This window comes from Pseudonaja textilis, chromosome 5 (genome assembly GCF_049901715.1).
Source record: "Pseudonaja textilis isolate UNSWEBS1 chromosome 5, rPseTex1.2, whole genome shotgun sequence".
Classification (NCBI taxonomy): domain Eukaryota; kingdom Metazoa; phylum Chordata; class Lepidosauria; order Squamata; family Elapidae; genus Pseudonaja; species Pseudonaja textilis.
Genome location: NC_141994.1, coordinates 39,281,535 through 39,297,139, shown reverse-complemented (window position 1 = coordinate 39,297,139; position 15,605 = coordinate 39,281,535). Strand labels below are relative to the sequence as shown.

The 15,605-nt window shown below is 37.6% G+C and overlaps 2 protein-coding genes across 11 annotated transcripts in view; one reads left to right on the top strand and one right to left on the bottom strand.

The window, feature by feature from the left end:
* Positions 1-7,639, bottom strand: part of TMTC3 (transmembrane O-mannosyltransferase targeting cadherins 3) — a 35,379-nt gene extending 27,740 nt beyond the window's left edge. Inside the window, exon 1 of one of the 5 annotated variants that reach the window (XM_087934546.1) lies at positions 7,518-7,639. The gene's annotated coding sequence lies outside the window, so the exon portion shown is untranslated. Of the gene's footprint in view, positions 1-7,376 lie in introns of all 5 variants that reach the window. The other 4 variants (XM_087934548.1, XM_087934547.1, XM_087934545.1 and 1 more) reach the window with 4 other exon arrangements.
* A 53-nt stretch (positions 7,640-7,692) lies between these two features.
* CEP290 (centrosomal protein 290) overlaps positions 7,693-15,605 on the top strand; it is a 60,029-nt gene continuing 52,116 nt past the window's right edge. For 4 of the 6 annotated variants that reach the window (XM_087934541.1, XM_087934539.1, XM_087934544.1 and 1 more), the window contains exons 1-3: positions 7,696-8,214; positions 12,433-12,553; positions 12,639-12,716. In XM_087934541.1, the coding sequence (XP_087790667.1) occupies positions 12,452-12,553; positions 12,639-12,716 (180 nt within the window). In that variant the 5' untranslated portion in view covers positions 7,696-8,214; positions 12,433-12,451. Of the gene's footprint in view, positions 8,215-12,432; positions 12,554-12,638; positions 12,717-15,605 lie in introns of all 6 variants that reach the window. The other 2 variants (XM_087934542.1, XM_087934543.1) reach the window with 2 other exon arrangements.

Genomic DNA, 15,605 nt, shown 5'->3' with positions numbered 1-15,605 from the left:
AATAATGACAAAAGAGTCATTATTATAAGAGTCACTTTAAAGAGTGTTGCTTATAAAGAAAGAATGCTTTGTGAATGGGCTGTGGTTCATGATAGAGTATATGCTTTGTATGAAAAGTCTCTTAAACTTTTCAGTGTCTGCTTTTTCCAAGAAGTGGAAGACGTGGAAAAAGTCTCTCTCTGAGCAATAAGAATATTGCCAGACATAGTAGACAATAATGGATTAGCAGCAAGTCACGTTCCTATATAACCGGTGAACTATCAGATATATTCTAAATATGATTCACAGTGACCAGCTGAAAAAAGTTCTAAATGTCTTTTCCAAAGGGTCCAAATCATCTTACGTAACACAAAAACACAAAAAGTAAAGTTAAAAAAATAAGTTGTTCTTCATTTTTAGTGGGAAAAGTAAGAATTTTATAAGAATCAACAGAAGCAACTTGGTTCAATTTACACATATAATTTGGCTTAAAACCATTAGCTTTTTTTGTTGCACACTTTTTAAATACAACCCAGATAATTATGTAAGACTCTTCACTATTATCTTTGCATAGTTATTCACTGAGAATAACTATGCATGTGAATAGGGTCTTTCTGGGCAATGGAAAGGAAAAATATAGACACATATACTTGGAAGGGTAGAAGGTCTCGTATGTATGTATGTATGTATGTATGTATGTATGTATGTATGTAAGTAAGCAGGGATGGGATTCAAATTTTTTAACAACCCGTTCGGTGGGCATGGCTTAGTTGGTGGGCATGGTTTGGTGGTAATGTGACTCCCTGGGCATGGCCAACTCAACATCACTCACATCGAGGCATGCGTCTCCTCGCCTGGCCTCTCATGACTGTGGGGATGCTACAACAGTCATAAGTGTGAAAAACAGTCATAAGTCACTTTTTTTAGCGCCATTGTAACTTTGAATGGTCACTCCACACAAGCAAAATACCAGCAAAGGAGGGGAAAAAAACTCCAGAGAAGTTCCAGGGACAGGAAGTCCAGTCCTGCCAAGAATGTAATAAGGGTTAACAGAAAGGCAGTTTCTGTAAGCAACACCAGAATGTTTCCTTCCTGCCTTCCTTACAGGATTAGGCCAGTAATTTTTTCTAACAACTGGTTCTCCGAACTGCTTAGAATGTTAACAACCGGTTCTAGCGAATAGGTCCGAACCTGTAGAATCCCACCCCTGTATGTAACTATGTATATCCTTACCTTCTACCCTTCCAGGTGTGTGTGTGTGTGTGTGTGTATGTGTGTGTAAATACTTGAAGTTAATAAATTGCCAAGGTGTCAAAAATTTCAAGGAAAACAGAAAAAAATTCCCCGGCTTAATTTCTTTTAATTGTTCATAGAAAAGATCCATTTTCCATTATGCATGCAGAAGAACTTATTTTTTTCTGAAACAAAACAGTTTCAGAATTCAGAAAATACAAAAGGAAATCATGCAGGGTTATTAAGAAGAGTAACATGAACATTCAAAAGTCAAAATCTAATGTTTATTAAATGGGACAGGACACAGGTCCTATAACAAATAAAACCCTCTTCTATTTTTTTAATATATTTTTTTAATTAATTTATAATATGACATACAAAGAGAATATGAAAGTAAATATTAGGGAAATTAGGGAAGGAAAAAGGGAAGTAAATAGTGGAGGAAAGCAACAGAAAAAGGAAAAAAAGGCATTGACTTCTGACTTCTTTGGTGCAGTAAATATGGCATTAACATCTACCCTCAACCTTTTTTTAAAGAATATAGTGTGTATTATAAGAATGTACCAAGCAGAATTCGATTGGAAGTTATATATTATGTATTATATTGAAGGTCATAACCTTAAGGTATATATTGAAGTTTAAATTACGCTCAAATAAATATACTTATTTTTCTGTATATTACTATAACTTGTTTGATTACCTGAATATCAAACTATCCATGAATTCCTGCCCAAAAGTAACATTTCTGTATAATTTCCTTTAGATTAATTCTGATATACATAAGTAGAGACAGTCCAGCCCAACAACATGGCTGTTGTTGTGGGGAAAACAGGAAGAAAATGGTGTGTTGGATATGTTCACTGTTGTGAGTTATTTGTAAAAATAATAAAGATAGGATACAAAGAAACAAATAAATGAGATAAACATGATGACCAACATATTTAAACCCCATCCTGTTAGCTCATCTTCAAATGGTTTTCCAATGCATCCTTAGTAAAAGGAGGCAATTTAAATGTTAACTTTTTAGAAGTTTTTTTATACTTCCTTTATTTTTGGAAATAACTCAAGGCAGCAAACATACCTAATACTCTTCCTCCTATTTTCCCCACCAGAACAACCTGTGAGATGACTGACAGAGATCAACTGGCCCAAGCTCACCCAGACAACCTAAGGTGGGTGAAATTTATTGCTTTGGGTTTTTTTAGGTTTCACTGATCCATTCTGTTCCTGAAAGTATTTTCTGCCTGTAGAGAGGAAACATTTTATTGCATATGAATATTGACTTCAAGCACATCTTAAGACCATGATGTGTTGTTTAAATATCTGATGAATTCTACATTCTTTGCAGCTCCTCAAGATTCCAGAATAGTGTAATTCCTGATTGTCTCATTCTACATCAAACTCGATTTCATTGAGGGCTGCATCAGGGTGGTGGTTGACCTCAGGGCCCCCCTAGGGGGTGTGCCCAGACCTCAGGGCCCGAGGGGTGTGGCCAGAGAGGGAGAAATCAACTGCCAGGCAGAGCGATGTCAGCCTCGGGGGGTTAGCTTTTGGCTCTTTTTCTTCCTTCTTTTCCCACGAGTGGCAGGAACTGCACTCGGTTTGCGGGGGCTGAGGTTTACTTTCCCTATCTGCCTTTGCTGCATTCTCAGCCAAGGAATGCTCCCTTTTTCCCCCCAAAAAAAAACACTTTGCTTTCTCTGGCTCTCTCCTTCCTTCCTTCCTTCCGGGGGCTGGTCCTTCGCTGTCAGCAGGGCAGTCTCCTGGGCCAGATCTAGTCACATCATGGGCTGGATCTGGCCTGCGGGCCTTGAGTTTGATACCCCTGTTCTACATGATCCTGTCCAATTTCTAGGCATTCCTGATCTTTCTCCTCTGCTTTTATATACCACAGGAATCTCTCTACAGAAATGTAACTTGAATTCATGAAATGAGTAACATATAAATTTAATAATAAAATAATAAAATTTGTGATGAGAAAAAAGGAGTCAGGAAGGTCTGTTTTTATAAGCCCAGTTGCAAAGCTAAATATTCAGTGGCAGAGGTCTTAAATTGCAACTTAACTGCTATATTAAGCCAACCATGTCCTTCTATTTCCCTTAAGTAATCCAATATTGCTGAATGCTCAAATAGGATATTAAATCTAAGTGGGCATATGCTACCATCCTTCACCTATCAGATACAGTCACTAAAATCCAGATGAGCATACTATAATTGCTGGAAGACACACAAGGGATGAATGAAGATTGTCTCCAATTTTATAAATCACCAATAGATGACAACACTGACAAACTAGAAACCCCCTGATGTGCTTTTCAGCTTTTTTTTTTTCCTTTACAGTTATGAGAAAAAATTGTGTTGTCATTGAAACTAAACCTGCAGTGAGTACTGTTCAGTGTGCTTTAGGCAATGTATTGCGATTGAATTTTTGACAGCTAATTAAAATTTACTGCATAATGTAGATTTATGACAATGACTGTTAATATAAATATTGTGCAAAGCTGGGTCCTCAAAAGTGTAAAGATGGTGAACTAGGAAGACCCAATATACATGATCAAGAACAAATGGGCAACCTGTAACAGCAACCAACAAGTTTTATATGAGCGACATTGATGAACTGACTGGGGACAATCAGTATATCATAGAAAGGAAAATTGCTGTCAAGCCTGGCATTTCACAAAATATGTGTTGTTCAATATTAGAAAATTTGTGCTAGATGGATTCTTTGTATGCTGATGACAAAGATGAACACTTCCAGAAATGAAATTTGTCAATAATTGCTTTCAAACTACAAGAATGAAGGTGAGGAATTTCTGCATAACATTGCGACAGTCAACAAAACATAGGCACTTCATTATGACAGAGACATGAAGCATCAGTCCATGGAACACTGTCATAAAACTTTTTTAGCAAGGGAGGAAAAAAACCTGATGCCTTGGCAGAAAAACTCATGGATACTGTTTCCTTGGAATGCAGACGGTGTTATTCATAAGGATTTTCTTGAACCTCACAATACTATCTGGATGACACTCAAACTTTGAAACAAGTAAGGAGTTTGGAAGTATAACACAAGAAAGATTTTTTTTTTGCAACATGATAACCTTAGGCCTCATATCTCATAAGTCACCAAGAGGTAATTGCAAAGTTAGACCTTCCATCTTACCCCTTCTAACTAACCTAAAGTTCAGAATCTGTGCCATGTGATTTCCACTAATTTTCAAAGTAAAAGGAATATCTTTGTGGATATCTAATTCAAGTGAACAGCTGGAAAGAATTGTCAGAACCTGATTGAAAAGGCAAGGTATGGAGTTCTTTGTGATGACTTTAAGCAGTGGTGTGATTAAAAAAAAAAATACTACCGGTTCTGTGGGCATGGCTTGGTGGGCATGGCATGACTTAATGGGTGTGGCTTGGTGGGCATGGCAGGGGAAGGATACTGTAAAATCTCCATTCTCACCCCACTCCTGGGGAAAGGTTACCACCGGTTCTCTGAACAACTCAAAATTTCTGCTACCAGTTCTCCAGAACTGGTCAGAACCTGCTGAATACCACCTCTGACTTTAAGAAACTATTCCACCATTACCAGAAGTATGCAGCAAATGGCGATTATGCAAAAAAGTGAATCAAGTAAGGAAAGAATTCAGGAAAATGGTAATTTTAAAATATTCCCAATTTAAAATAAAATTATGGCCAATTAAATTCTTATATTTTAATAAATAGTAATATGCCTGTTTCAGTGAGACCAAAAGAACGATCTACATCTGAAAGCAACCTGTAAGGTAGTAATCTTCTGAGGTAGTATCTTACTATCCTCTGTCCCTGATGCTTATTATCACAGTAATTTTAACTGTGTTTTGGGGTAGCTGTACACATTATTGAGCAAAACATTGGCCAGCTATCATATATATGTTTTATTTTTTTAGAATTTCTATGGAACAATAATTTGCATAAGATTATGCTGATAAGAAGCTTTTGAACTCTAACCATTAGAAATTCTGTTTAGAGTAAATAAAATCAAATAGGGCAGGGAGTCTGGAAGAATGAAATAAGTTATCCACAAGGACCATGATGTGCATTCATGCCGGATTACAATATTTGTTCCAAGAAGATATCCATATCCAATCCGTCTTTTCAAATGACATTTCTCTTTTAAAAAATTCTAATAAACTTCAAAACAATCTTTAATGAGGCATGTAAAGCATTTTCTTTCAAAGGTTCCACTGGGGAAATGAAAGACTTTGGATATATGTAGACGAGACCAAAAGTAATTGAACTGTATCCTGAATATTCTACACAGCTGTAAAGAACCACTGCCCCCAAGGAAACCAACTCTGTAGTACTGGAACTGAGAAATATTATTTTTGTACTGACTGCTAGGTGTTCTAAATTGCTTTAATTGCTTCAACATTTACATATGCACACAATTAGCTATGTAACCATCTGCCTGATTGTTAAAAGAATGTACTGATGGGGCAGCTGTAATTTTCTGAGTGGCATTTAGGACAGAAGATGAATGGCTGATGTATCCAGAATATTTATATAAAGCACTGGTGCTGTTCTATATGAAATCAAGCGTTTAGGTTCAACTAATATTGTTGACAATGACAAGAATAGGATTTCATAGGCAACGTATGCCTCATCCTGACTATATAATGCAGGGCTGTCAAACTCCCGGCCCGCAGGCTGGATGCATCACACTCTGGCCACGCCCACACCTGGTTTAGTGAATGGAGAAAATGTCCAATACATCACTTTATGTTGCCATGACAATGTGAGTTTGACACCCTGATATAATGAATCACTTTTTTGGTTTTGTGCCTTTAAGTCAGTGTTGACTCCTGGTAATTGCCTGTACAAGTCCCTACAATTTTCTTGGCAATATTTTTGGAAGTGGTTTGTCTTCTGGGAGCTGATAGAGAATGATTAGCTGAAAGTCACCCAATTGACTTCATACCTAAGATAGGATTAGAGTTGATAGTGGTTTCTAGCCTGGTACTTTAACCATTACACCAAATTGGCTTTTTACCATTGCATTAAAGCCCCCAAATTCTTCTTTCTGCTGAATTTGATCTGATTATTTCCAGGTAGCTCATTTGGGATCAATTGAAAATGGCTAGTCATTAGTTTCTTTGGGAATCCCCCCCCCATTTCGCAGTCTAGCCTACATTCCTGAATCTCCAACTTACATACAAATTAGACCTCAACCTCTTTAGATGTTTCTTTGAGTTAAGAGCAAAATCAGCAAGGTCCAATCACTTGCCGAGGCCTTAATAACTATAGCTTTGATATTTTCCAGGCTTATAAAAAAGCAAAGAACTGAATAAATATGAATAAAGAGAACAACGTTACCAAAAAAAGTTAAACAGTTTAAAATGTAGCAAGATAGAACAATGAAGACCAATATATCAGAATGAAATAAGGAGCCCAAGATAAAGTGTGTGTGTGTGTGTGTGTGTGTGTGTGTGTGTGTGTGTGTGTGTAAGAAACCCATATAAGCTAAAACCTCAGGATACCCAACTACTTATGTCATTAAGTAATTAATACATGTAGAAGTATTTCATCCCACTTCCAAATTACCCAGGTGAAATTAAGAACTATGCACTTTCATACTTCATACTCTTAAATTGGGTAAATAATTATGAATATACCATGACAAGTTTACACAATATTTACAAAATATAAGCGTTTACAAAGTTTGCAGACAGCATGCTCCAAACCTAGCAAAACTCATACTTTTGGCAAAGAAGTACGCTATAAATGAAGCAGACACATCAATTTCAGAAGGGCTTTAATTTACAGTATCCAGCGTTGGCCCTTCAAAGTGAACACTAACAGTACTGCATTATACAGTATATGAAGTTGGGCCCATATGAATTATGCAACGAGATAACACTTAAGTAGAATACATCTATATTCTGCCAAGCCCATAAAGATACCATTACAGTACCTAATTCAGGTCTTTATAAACGTCACGTGTGAAGCCTGCTAGCCTTTTTGGAAAATAATAACAGGCAAGCGAGGGGACACGTTCACCTAAAAGAGAAACCGAACACAACCTACAAAGATGAAAGAAAATAGTCCCTCGGGCTTAAACTTCACATTTGACGGACTAGTTCTGGTGTTTTCCTTCTCCGCCCTCCCCGTCCTTTTTCTTTTCCCATTACCTTTGCACGGAAAATTAGCACGCGCGTTAAGTTACCCAGCTTCCCAAAAGATCCTGATAGACTCTGTCCCCGCGTGCTTCACTCCAAAGGTTCCTCTACTTGGCACTGCCGTGGATGAACCCCGTTCCCCGCATGACTTACTCCGCAGCAGCTTCAGACTTAACTCGCCATAAGAACCCCCCCCAACTCTAAATCAGAACGAATGAACGAATCGGAGACTCCCTCCTCAATTACGCATGCGCAGAAGTTCATTCTCTGTTCCCAATAGAGCGCTCGCCGAGGCGGCTTTTGGCCGCTCCCCCACCTCCCTCCTCCCAGCATTCCAAGCGGCGGATATCGAAAAGAGATTGTCTCCAGGTCGGTGTTGGGCTGACTGGGGCGTGTAGTTTTTTTTTCCTACGACGCTTTCCCTGGAAAGGGAAATGCTTCGCTCCTCAATGTCGAGCTGTCCGCGCTTTTTTCCCGTCCAGTTTGCGCGAGGGTCCCGTCTACTCCATTCCCCAAGGAGCACGCCTCTCGTTATTTCCTTGGAATTCGTTTTTTACCCGCTCTAGGTAGTAGTGCTTGTCCGAACTCGGAGCGTTTTGTCAACGGTTCGTCGAGCAAAGCATTTTGGGACTCGGAGTTTTCTTCGAGGACTGCCCTCTGGGCATTGTAGTCCCGCGGGAGTTTTGACCGGGCGCTCATGCCAGTGGAAGCATATCCGGGCTCTTCTGAATGTGGGCGAGGGATGTTTGATCGCGTTGCTTAGCAGCGTCCGTCCCCACCTTAAACGACTGCGGAAGCCAGCGAGGGAAGACAAAGGAAAGGCTGAAGGTGGGAGGAGAGGCGGTGGAAAGTAAGAGAGCCAGCAAGGGGCGGCGCGGGCACTGGGGAGAGACGGGGACCGGTTCCCGCTTCTCGTCGGGGTTGAGGGAAGGAGGACCGAGCGGACGCTGGGATGATTATGCCTGGCATCGTCCGGGGTCTGACTGAGTCTTTCTCACCCTTTGGGGAACGAGCGTTTGCAGTCGAGATAAGGTGCTTCTTTGTATGCCTAATAACGTGCGGTTTACGTCGGCCAGTCCTTTGGTGAAATAAAGCTTTGCAGGATTACAGATACACGAAATGTTCCCTGCGCTCCAAATACAGGTGGTCCTCGATTTACCACAGTTCATTTAGTGACGGTTCCAAGTTACAACGGCGCTGGAAAAAAACACCCCCCGACTTATGAGCGTTTTGTCACACTTACAATCTTTGTAGCATCCCGTGATCGTGTGATCTAAATTCAGATGCTTGGCAAATGGTTCATACTTATTACGACCAATGCTCTTTCCCAAGGTTCCCTTTTGCAACCTTTTGACAAGCAAAATCAACGGGGAAGCCAGATTCATTTAACAACCATGTTACCAACTTCTCAGCTGCAGCGATTCGCTTTAACAACTGTGGCAAGAAAGTTCGTAAAATGGGGCAAAATTCACTTAAATGTCTCACTTAACAACAGAATTTTTGGGCTCCATTTTGGTTGTAAGTTGGGGACTACCTGTACATGTGAAATGACAGTCTGCATATATTCTGCCTCTGGTGAAACAGTCACTAATCCCCAATGCCTTTGGCATAATAGGCTGTCTCTACCCTAGTGTTGTTAGTTGCAAAGTCGTATTCGACCCATCGTGACCTCATGGACAACATTTCTCCAGGCCTTCCTGTCCTCTAGCATCCCCCGGAGTCCATAAGCTCAGTGCTTCAGTGACTCCATCTAGCCACCTCCTTCTTTTGCCCTCAATCATTTCCCGCATTAGGCTCTTCTCCAGTGAGTCCTCTCTCTCTCTCTCTCCCCTTTTTTAAATATATATTTTTATTTACATTTTTGTTATTCATCACAATTCCAATTTTGCAACGACAGTGTACTGGCTATATCAAGTCCTTTTAAAACATACATCATAGTGTACACTCTGGTTATACTTATTATTGTCATAGTCATACAATGTAGTGTCTTAAATACACAGTGCTGTAGGCCATAATTATAACTTTTATTTTCCTATTTGCATCATAACCAGTGAGTCCTTCCTTCTCATTAGGTGGCCAAAGTATTTGAACTCCCCTAGAATAGATAATCCTAAAGCAGCGAAAAGTTTTGACCCAGTCTCCCCCTTTAATGCCCAGCCAGGTTCTTGGGAGAGAGAGAAGCATTGAATGGACAGCATCTCCAAAAGAAGAATACCAGATCTTGCTAGTGTGATGTCATGTTTTCCTGCTTACCTTCTTGCACAAGTGTTGGGGTTACATGGTTTGATGAAAAAGGAGAGGGAAAAAATAGTGTTTTGGAGAAAATGGACCAAAACATTAAAACACTTCAATTTGTGAAGAAAAGATGTCTTTTGGAATGATAGAAGCCATGTGGAGCAACAGCAAATAAAATAACATGGAAAAAAAATATTTTAGCTTCTCCATTGTTTATAAAAAATACCTGAAAAGAAACAGGCTTTGAAATTTTGAAACTCATAATCCTGTGAAATGGAAAATATTGATCCATGCCTTTGCTGTCATCCCAAATAATGGTCTTAAAACTTATAGAAAGGTAGATTTTGTTTGAATGTTAGGAAACATCTTTCATTGAATGTGTTAAGGAAGAGGCTGGAGGACAGACCTCTGAGATGTTTTAATTTGGATTCCCACATTAAACAATAAATAGGATTCAATTACTGAAATGACTTCTTCAGAGTCTCTTAATCTACGATTGAGCTTTAAAGTATGAAATTGGTTTGGTACTTGCTATTCATAAAAGGGGAACCCAGAGGCTGTGATTCAAAGACCAATTAACATTATTAGCATGTTAATTGTGATTTATTTGGTAAACCATTGTTAAAATTACTTGGCATAATTCCTTCTATTGGATATTTACAAAATATGTTTTAAATAAAAAACAGTCTATGCCTTGTAGATAAGAAATAATTTAAATGTTATATGCACTATTTAAATTTACTTTTTTCATTTTTACATTTTAAATGCCATGAAGGGAACACAGGGTATGAGTGCTGTATCTTTCCCATATATCAGCATTGTCAGGTGATATGCCTCTTGGAGGATAGTTATATCATCAAGTACAACCAAACTGATAACTCACAGTAGGAGAGAGGATCACAATGTGAATGCTTACAGAGCCTCTGGGAGAGGGGTTTGAGACCTTCAGCTTTCCATTCTGTGTACTTGCTACACTGATTCAATTTAGTGTGTGAAATTGATAAGCTTTAACTCAGGAAATGAAGAATTATAAGGTGAAAAGGAAGAAGAAAAATTCCCCTTCTTGAACAAAAGCTTGGGTCTTACTTCCCAGGATCAAAAAACTGATTTTTGTATCCCACAGAATAGTATTTGAAAAGCTCAAAGTATTTTTTTCTTATGTAGTATATAGTATTAAAACAATGCTGCTGGGTTTATTCCATAAATCTGGTGGAATTGAAGTTTGTCTCAAACCTTACGTAATCTATGTGAAATTAACTGTATAGTGATTCTCTGGTAAGACACAATATATAATAATGAACTCATATTGAAGTATCACTTCTGGGATCTAGGAGGTGTGCCTTTTCCATAGCGATCCTGGCCTCCCTCTTCCCCTTGAGATCTGGCAGACTTCCATCCTCTTAATCTTCTGGAAAAACATCAAAACCTGTTTTTTCCTCCAAATGTTGTGATACCCAGTTGAAAGTAAATGAAACAAAAAAGAGCACTAAAAGTGTGTTAATTTGAAAAAAAAAAACACTAAACCAAAATGTTCCATTTTCATCATTGATATGCTTGAGAAAACTATAAATAGATTCCACACATTGTAAAACCTTGTAGAAAAGCAAAGCTGCTTATTATAAAAGAGGAGTTTCTCTATTTACTCATTCACTCATGTATTCACTTATGCATTCAATTATGGAATGCTTACTAATATGAAGAGAAAAAAAAACAGGAGAAAGCGGGAAGGAGGAAGTTGAATGGAATATTCCAACAGAAACCATAATTTAAGGACTTAGAGCTACAGAACGTTTCCTGTGCTGAGGGTTACAATTGCTTGTTGACTAGTGCACTGCTGTCTATACCTCAAAAAGTAGTAGAGCACTTAAAATGTGAACTAAGAAATTGATTTATATGTAAACTGTTATGTAACACAAATTGGCTTGTCTCAAAATGGCACTGTAATTTCAAAGCCTTACACTGCAAAGTTAACAGGATTAAGCATGTCACAAAACTGAAAATAATCTACATGGTTATAATTTTATGCACAGTTTCTTAGATATCTAATCAAATTTAATAGTACTAGTTTAGATAGATTGGCAGTCCTAGTTATCGATGTTTTCATAGGTACAGATATGGAATCAATTTGTGCAATGAAATTTTTGAAACTATGGCTTTCCCAACAAGAGAATTTCAAAATATTACGGATAATTGTTTTGAGATGGTACTTAAAACATTGTAGTTATCGCTTGCATTCATTCACAATCTGCCCCAAACTTATGGTATCAAATCTTTTATTAATATAAAAATTAAAAACAGAATTAAAAAAGGAAGTGGTAAGGGAACCCCTTAACGTAATATCAAGTTCAAGGAGTAGAATGCATAAAAACATTGAAATTGGATCATTTTCAAACTTAAAAGTTGTTTTACAGGTTTTCTTATTAAGTTTTACAGTTGCCCCCATCTCATCTTACAGAATTCCTAAGAGTACGTTGAGGATACATGGAAATAAATATTTTGAGTGCATACATTAAAAAAATTGGCTTTTAATCTTAAAATATTTGTTTGATTCCTTATATCTAGTAACATTTCATTTGAGAGTGTGGTAGTTAAGGGGTTGGGCTAGGAAGAGCAAGATGAGGTTCTATTCCACCTTTGATTAATGGAAGCTTAGTGAATGCCTGTGGATCAATAACCACTCAGTCTAACCTGCCTCACATAATTGTTGTTAATGAGGAAAGTAAGTACTGGTCTTAGATATAATAGCTTACTAAATAAAAATGTTACAAATTGCTATACTAAATATTTCTGGTAAATGTAACGTAACCTTTTCAATTCACTTCTTTTTGAACAGAAGTAAATGAATATTCAGGATGGCACCTATTTTGGAATGGAAGAAAATTATGAGAGTAGATCCTGATGGTTTGCCTCGTCAGGAGGAACTAGCAGATAGTTTGCTTGAGACTGTGGCCAAGGTATTTTGCATGATGTATTCAATATGTCAGTAATTAAAGGTATTTTAATGTGTCCTTCTATATACTTACATTTTATATATTTTAGGTTGATGGTAATGCTTTGAAAGATGAGACTCCTGCACATTTAATTCAACTTTTTAAAATTTCTCAATCACTAATGAAGGTCAGTACTGATATATTGTTAAAATTTCTAAATAGCATCTTTATAAACTTTTATTATAATACTTTATTTACTTATATACAATATAATCTTAAGAGCCTAGCAATCATCAAACTACTATGAATAGAGGAAAGATGCTTCCCTCCCCGCAAAATATATCCCATGCCACCAAGATATCACAGTAATCCTGTACTAAATTACACATATGCTGGGCTCATCTCCTATCCGGATCCAGCTTTTGAGGGAAGAGCTAGATCTTCATGGTCCTCCAGAAAGCTAATAGGGTAGGGACCTTCCAGATCTCAGGGAAAAGGCTGTTCTGTAAGATAGATGGTTGTTGCAGCGAAGGCACACCAGATGATATTGTTCAGTAAAGAAGACTGGTGGGATGGACATATCCACAGGGAACAGTTTTATAGATAATTTGGCTCTGTGCCATTCAGGGCTTTAAAAGTGATAATTAGCACTTTGAATTGTACCTGGAAAGAGACTGGCAGTCAATATAAACTCATTGCCCAGTAATCTAACATAGACAGACCTTGGAATGTCCAGAACTATATGTGCCACGGCATCCTGGAATAGTTGAAGCTTTCAGGTGGAGTCAACACTATCTCTGTTTTATATAACCTGGTCTACATCCAAACTTCAAAGGATCCTGATAATCTGCTTTTCTTCAATAATACTTTGAACCTGAGTGCCTAGCCTTTCCACAACTTTCCCTAATAAATTTAAAATTGGAGACAGAATGAAATTTGTTCAACCCTGTCAGATCCAAGGATGGCTTTTTGAGAATTGGATAGCCTATTGCTTCCTTTAAGGCAGGCAAACTCATCCCCTCTTGTAAACAGGTATTAACCTCTGGTTATATCCAACTATATGCCATCTCCCAAACATCTTAACTAGCCATAGCTCACAGCTGCAAGGAGCTTGTGCATTTCCTCAGGAAAGTCATCCCACATAATGGAGCAAGATTGTGCCTCACTTGCTTCCATAGGACCTGCCCAACAGGAGTCCAACTTAGAACAAATCTAAATAACTTTATCTTTGAATAGCCCTCACAGTGGCCCTCCAGGGGCACTCCAGACTCTTACTAACCCAGAAAAGACTGGTTACCTGAAACAAGGCCACTGGTGGGTATCTGCAGATATAATAACAAGCTAAGTCCTAATAAAGATTATCACTTGTGCCTTTTTAGACTTAACTCTTCTTGGCATCCCTTGCATCATTTTATCTCTTAGAGCTTCCCTATAAATTGGGGTGTGGAGATTGTGGAATCCATAAAGAGAGAGTCCACATTGGCATAATCCAGCCTGAATCCTTCTTTACACATTCTTTCCAAGCTGTGACCAAGGGCTCAGTTGTATCAGAGCTTTGGGAATAACTCATGGTTTCCTCTGAAAATGTATAGAATCCATCAGTTGCCTGGACAGGCGAGTTGAATAGGCTCTTCCTCCCTTGCATTGTAATCCCATAAATAAGCATTGGAACAGGTTCTGTTTGTGTTTATAATATTCCTGAAGACTCTAAAATATTTACAGATGTGTATCAATAGTTTTGCAGCACTTTAGAAAATTAACCCATAGATATTAATAAAAATGAGCATGGTTTGTTAAATGTTTAAATACTGTAATATAAAAACATGAGGCTAGAAGTAGAGAAGAAGGCAAGTGACCTAAGAAGATTTCCTGAGAAAGGAAGAGATTTTTTGGGTGGGTGGGGGTGGGGATTGCCTTTTGCCAATTCAGGTACAGTCATTTTGTATGGTAAAGGATGAAAATGGGACAAACACAGTTTCCATAATAATCATAACAGTTGTAGTTGTTTTGGATTAATAAGCTCTGAGGTTTTTTTTTTTTACTTATGTACTCTTGTTGTAGAAGAAAGAGTATAATTACATAAAGCTTATTAGATTTTTGCCATGTTTATGTCATGAGACTAAAATATCTCATGGTTGATATTAGGGGTTTATCTGTAATAAACTATCTTATTTTAAACATTATGTTTAATTCATATGATTTATTTTGTTTGCAGCAGTTACTGCTGTGTGAAAAAGTCCTGCACACTTTACACTTTATGGTTTATGACATTTTTGGGATAGACTATTGATTTTATGATATTTTATGCTTAACTGCTATGAAAATATTGTTATATTTAAATAAATACTGGTGGTTTTTAAGTGAAAAGCATAAGCTTTTTGCAATTTGGTGCTGTTTGGATGGAGATTGTGAATTTTCTTGCATGCTTACAATGCATGCTTACAATGACTATGAAAACAGATTAACTGATGCATACCTAGTGGCATATGTGTTGCAATTATTAAGGGCAAGGCTAGCATTTTGTTAATATTTTTATAGTTTGTGGCCCCGAAAAGGACCATTTAGGTAACCAAACATGGTTATTAATATGAAATTGGCCAGCCCTTATTGCTTATCACCAGGTGGCATCACTTTGGCGTGGGCATAAAATATCATAAAATCAATGGCCTATCCCAACAATGTCGTAAAGCGTAAAGTGTGCAGGACATTTTCACACAGCTGTGCTTTAGAATAAGAATAAGAATAGAATAGAATTATTTATTGACCAAGTGTGGTTGGATACACAAGGAATTTGTCTTGGTGCAAATATTCTCAGCATACATAAAAGAAAAGATACATTTGTCAAAAGTCAAGAATCATAAGGTACAACACTTAATCATAGTCATAGGATACAATAAGCAATCAAATCATAATAGGAAACAGTCAATATAAATTGTAAGGATACAAGCGACAAAGTTACAGTCATACAGTCACAAGTGGGAGGGGAGGAGTGATAAGGAGTGATGAGATGGTTAATAGTAATAGTGCAGACTTTGTAAATAGTTGGACAGTTTTGAGGGAATTATTTGTTTAGCAG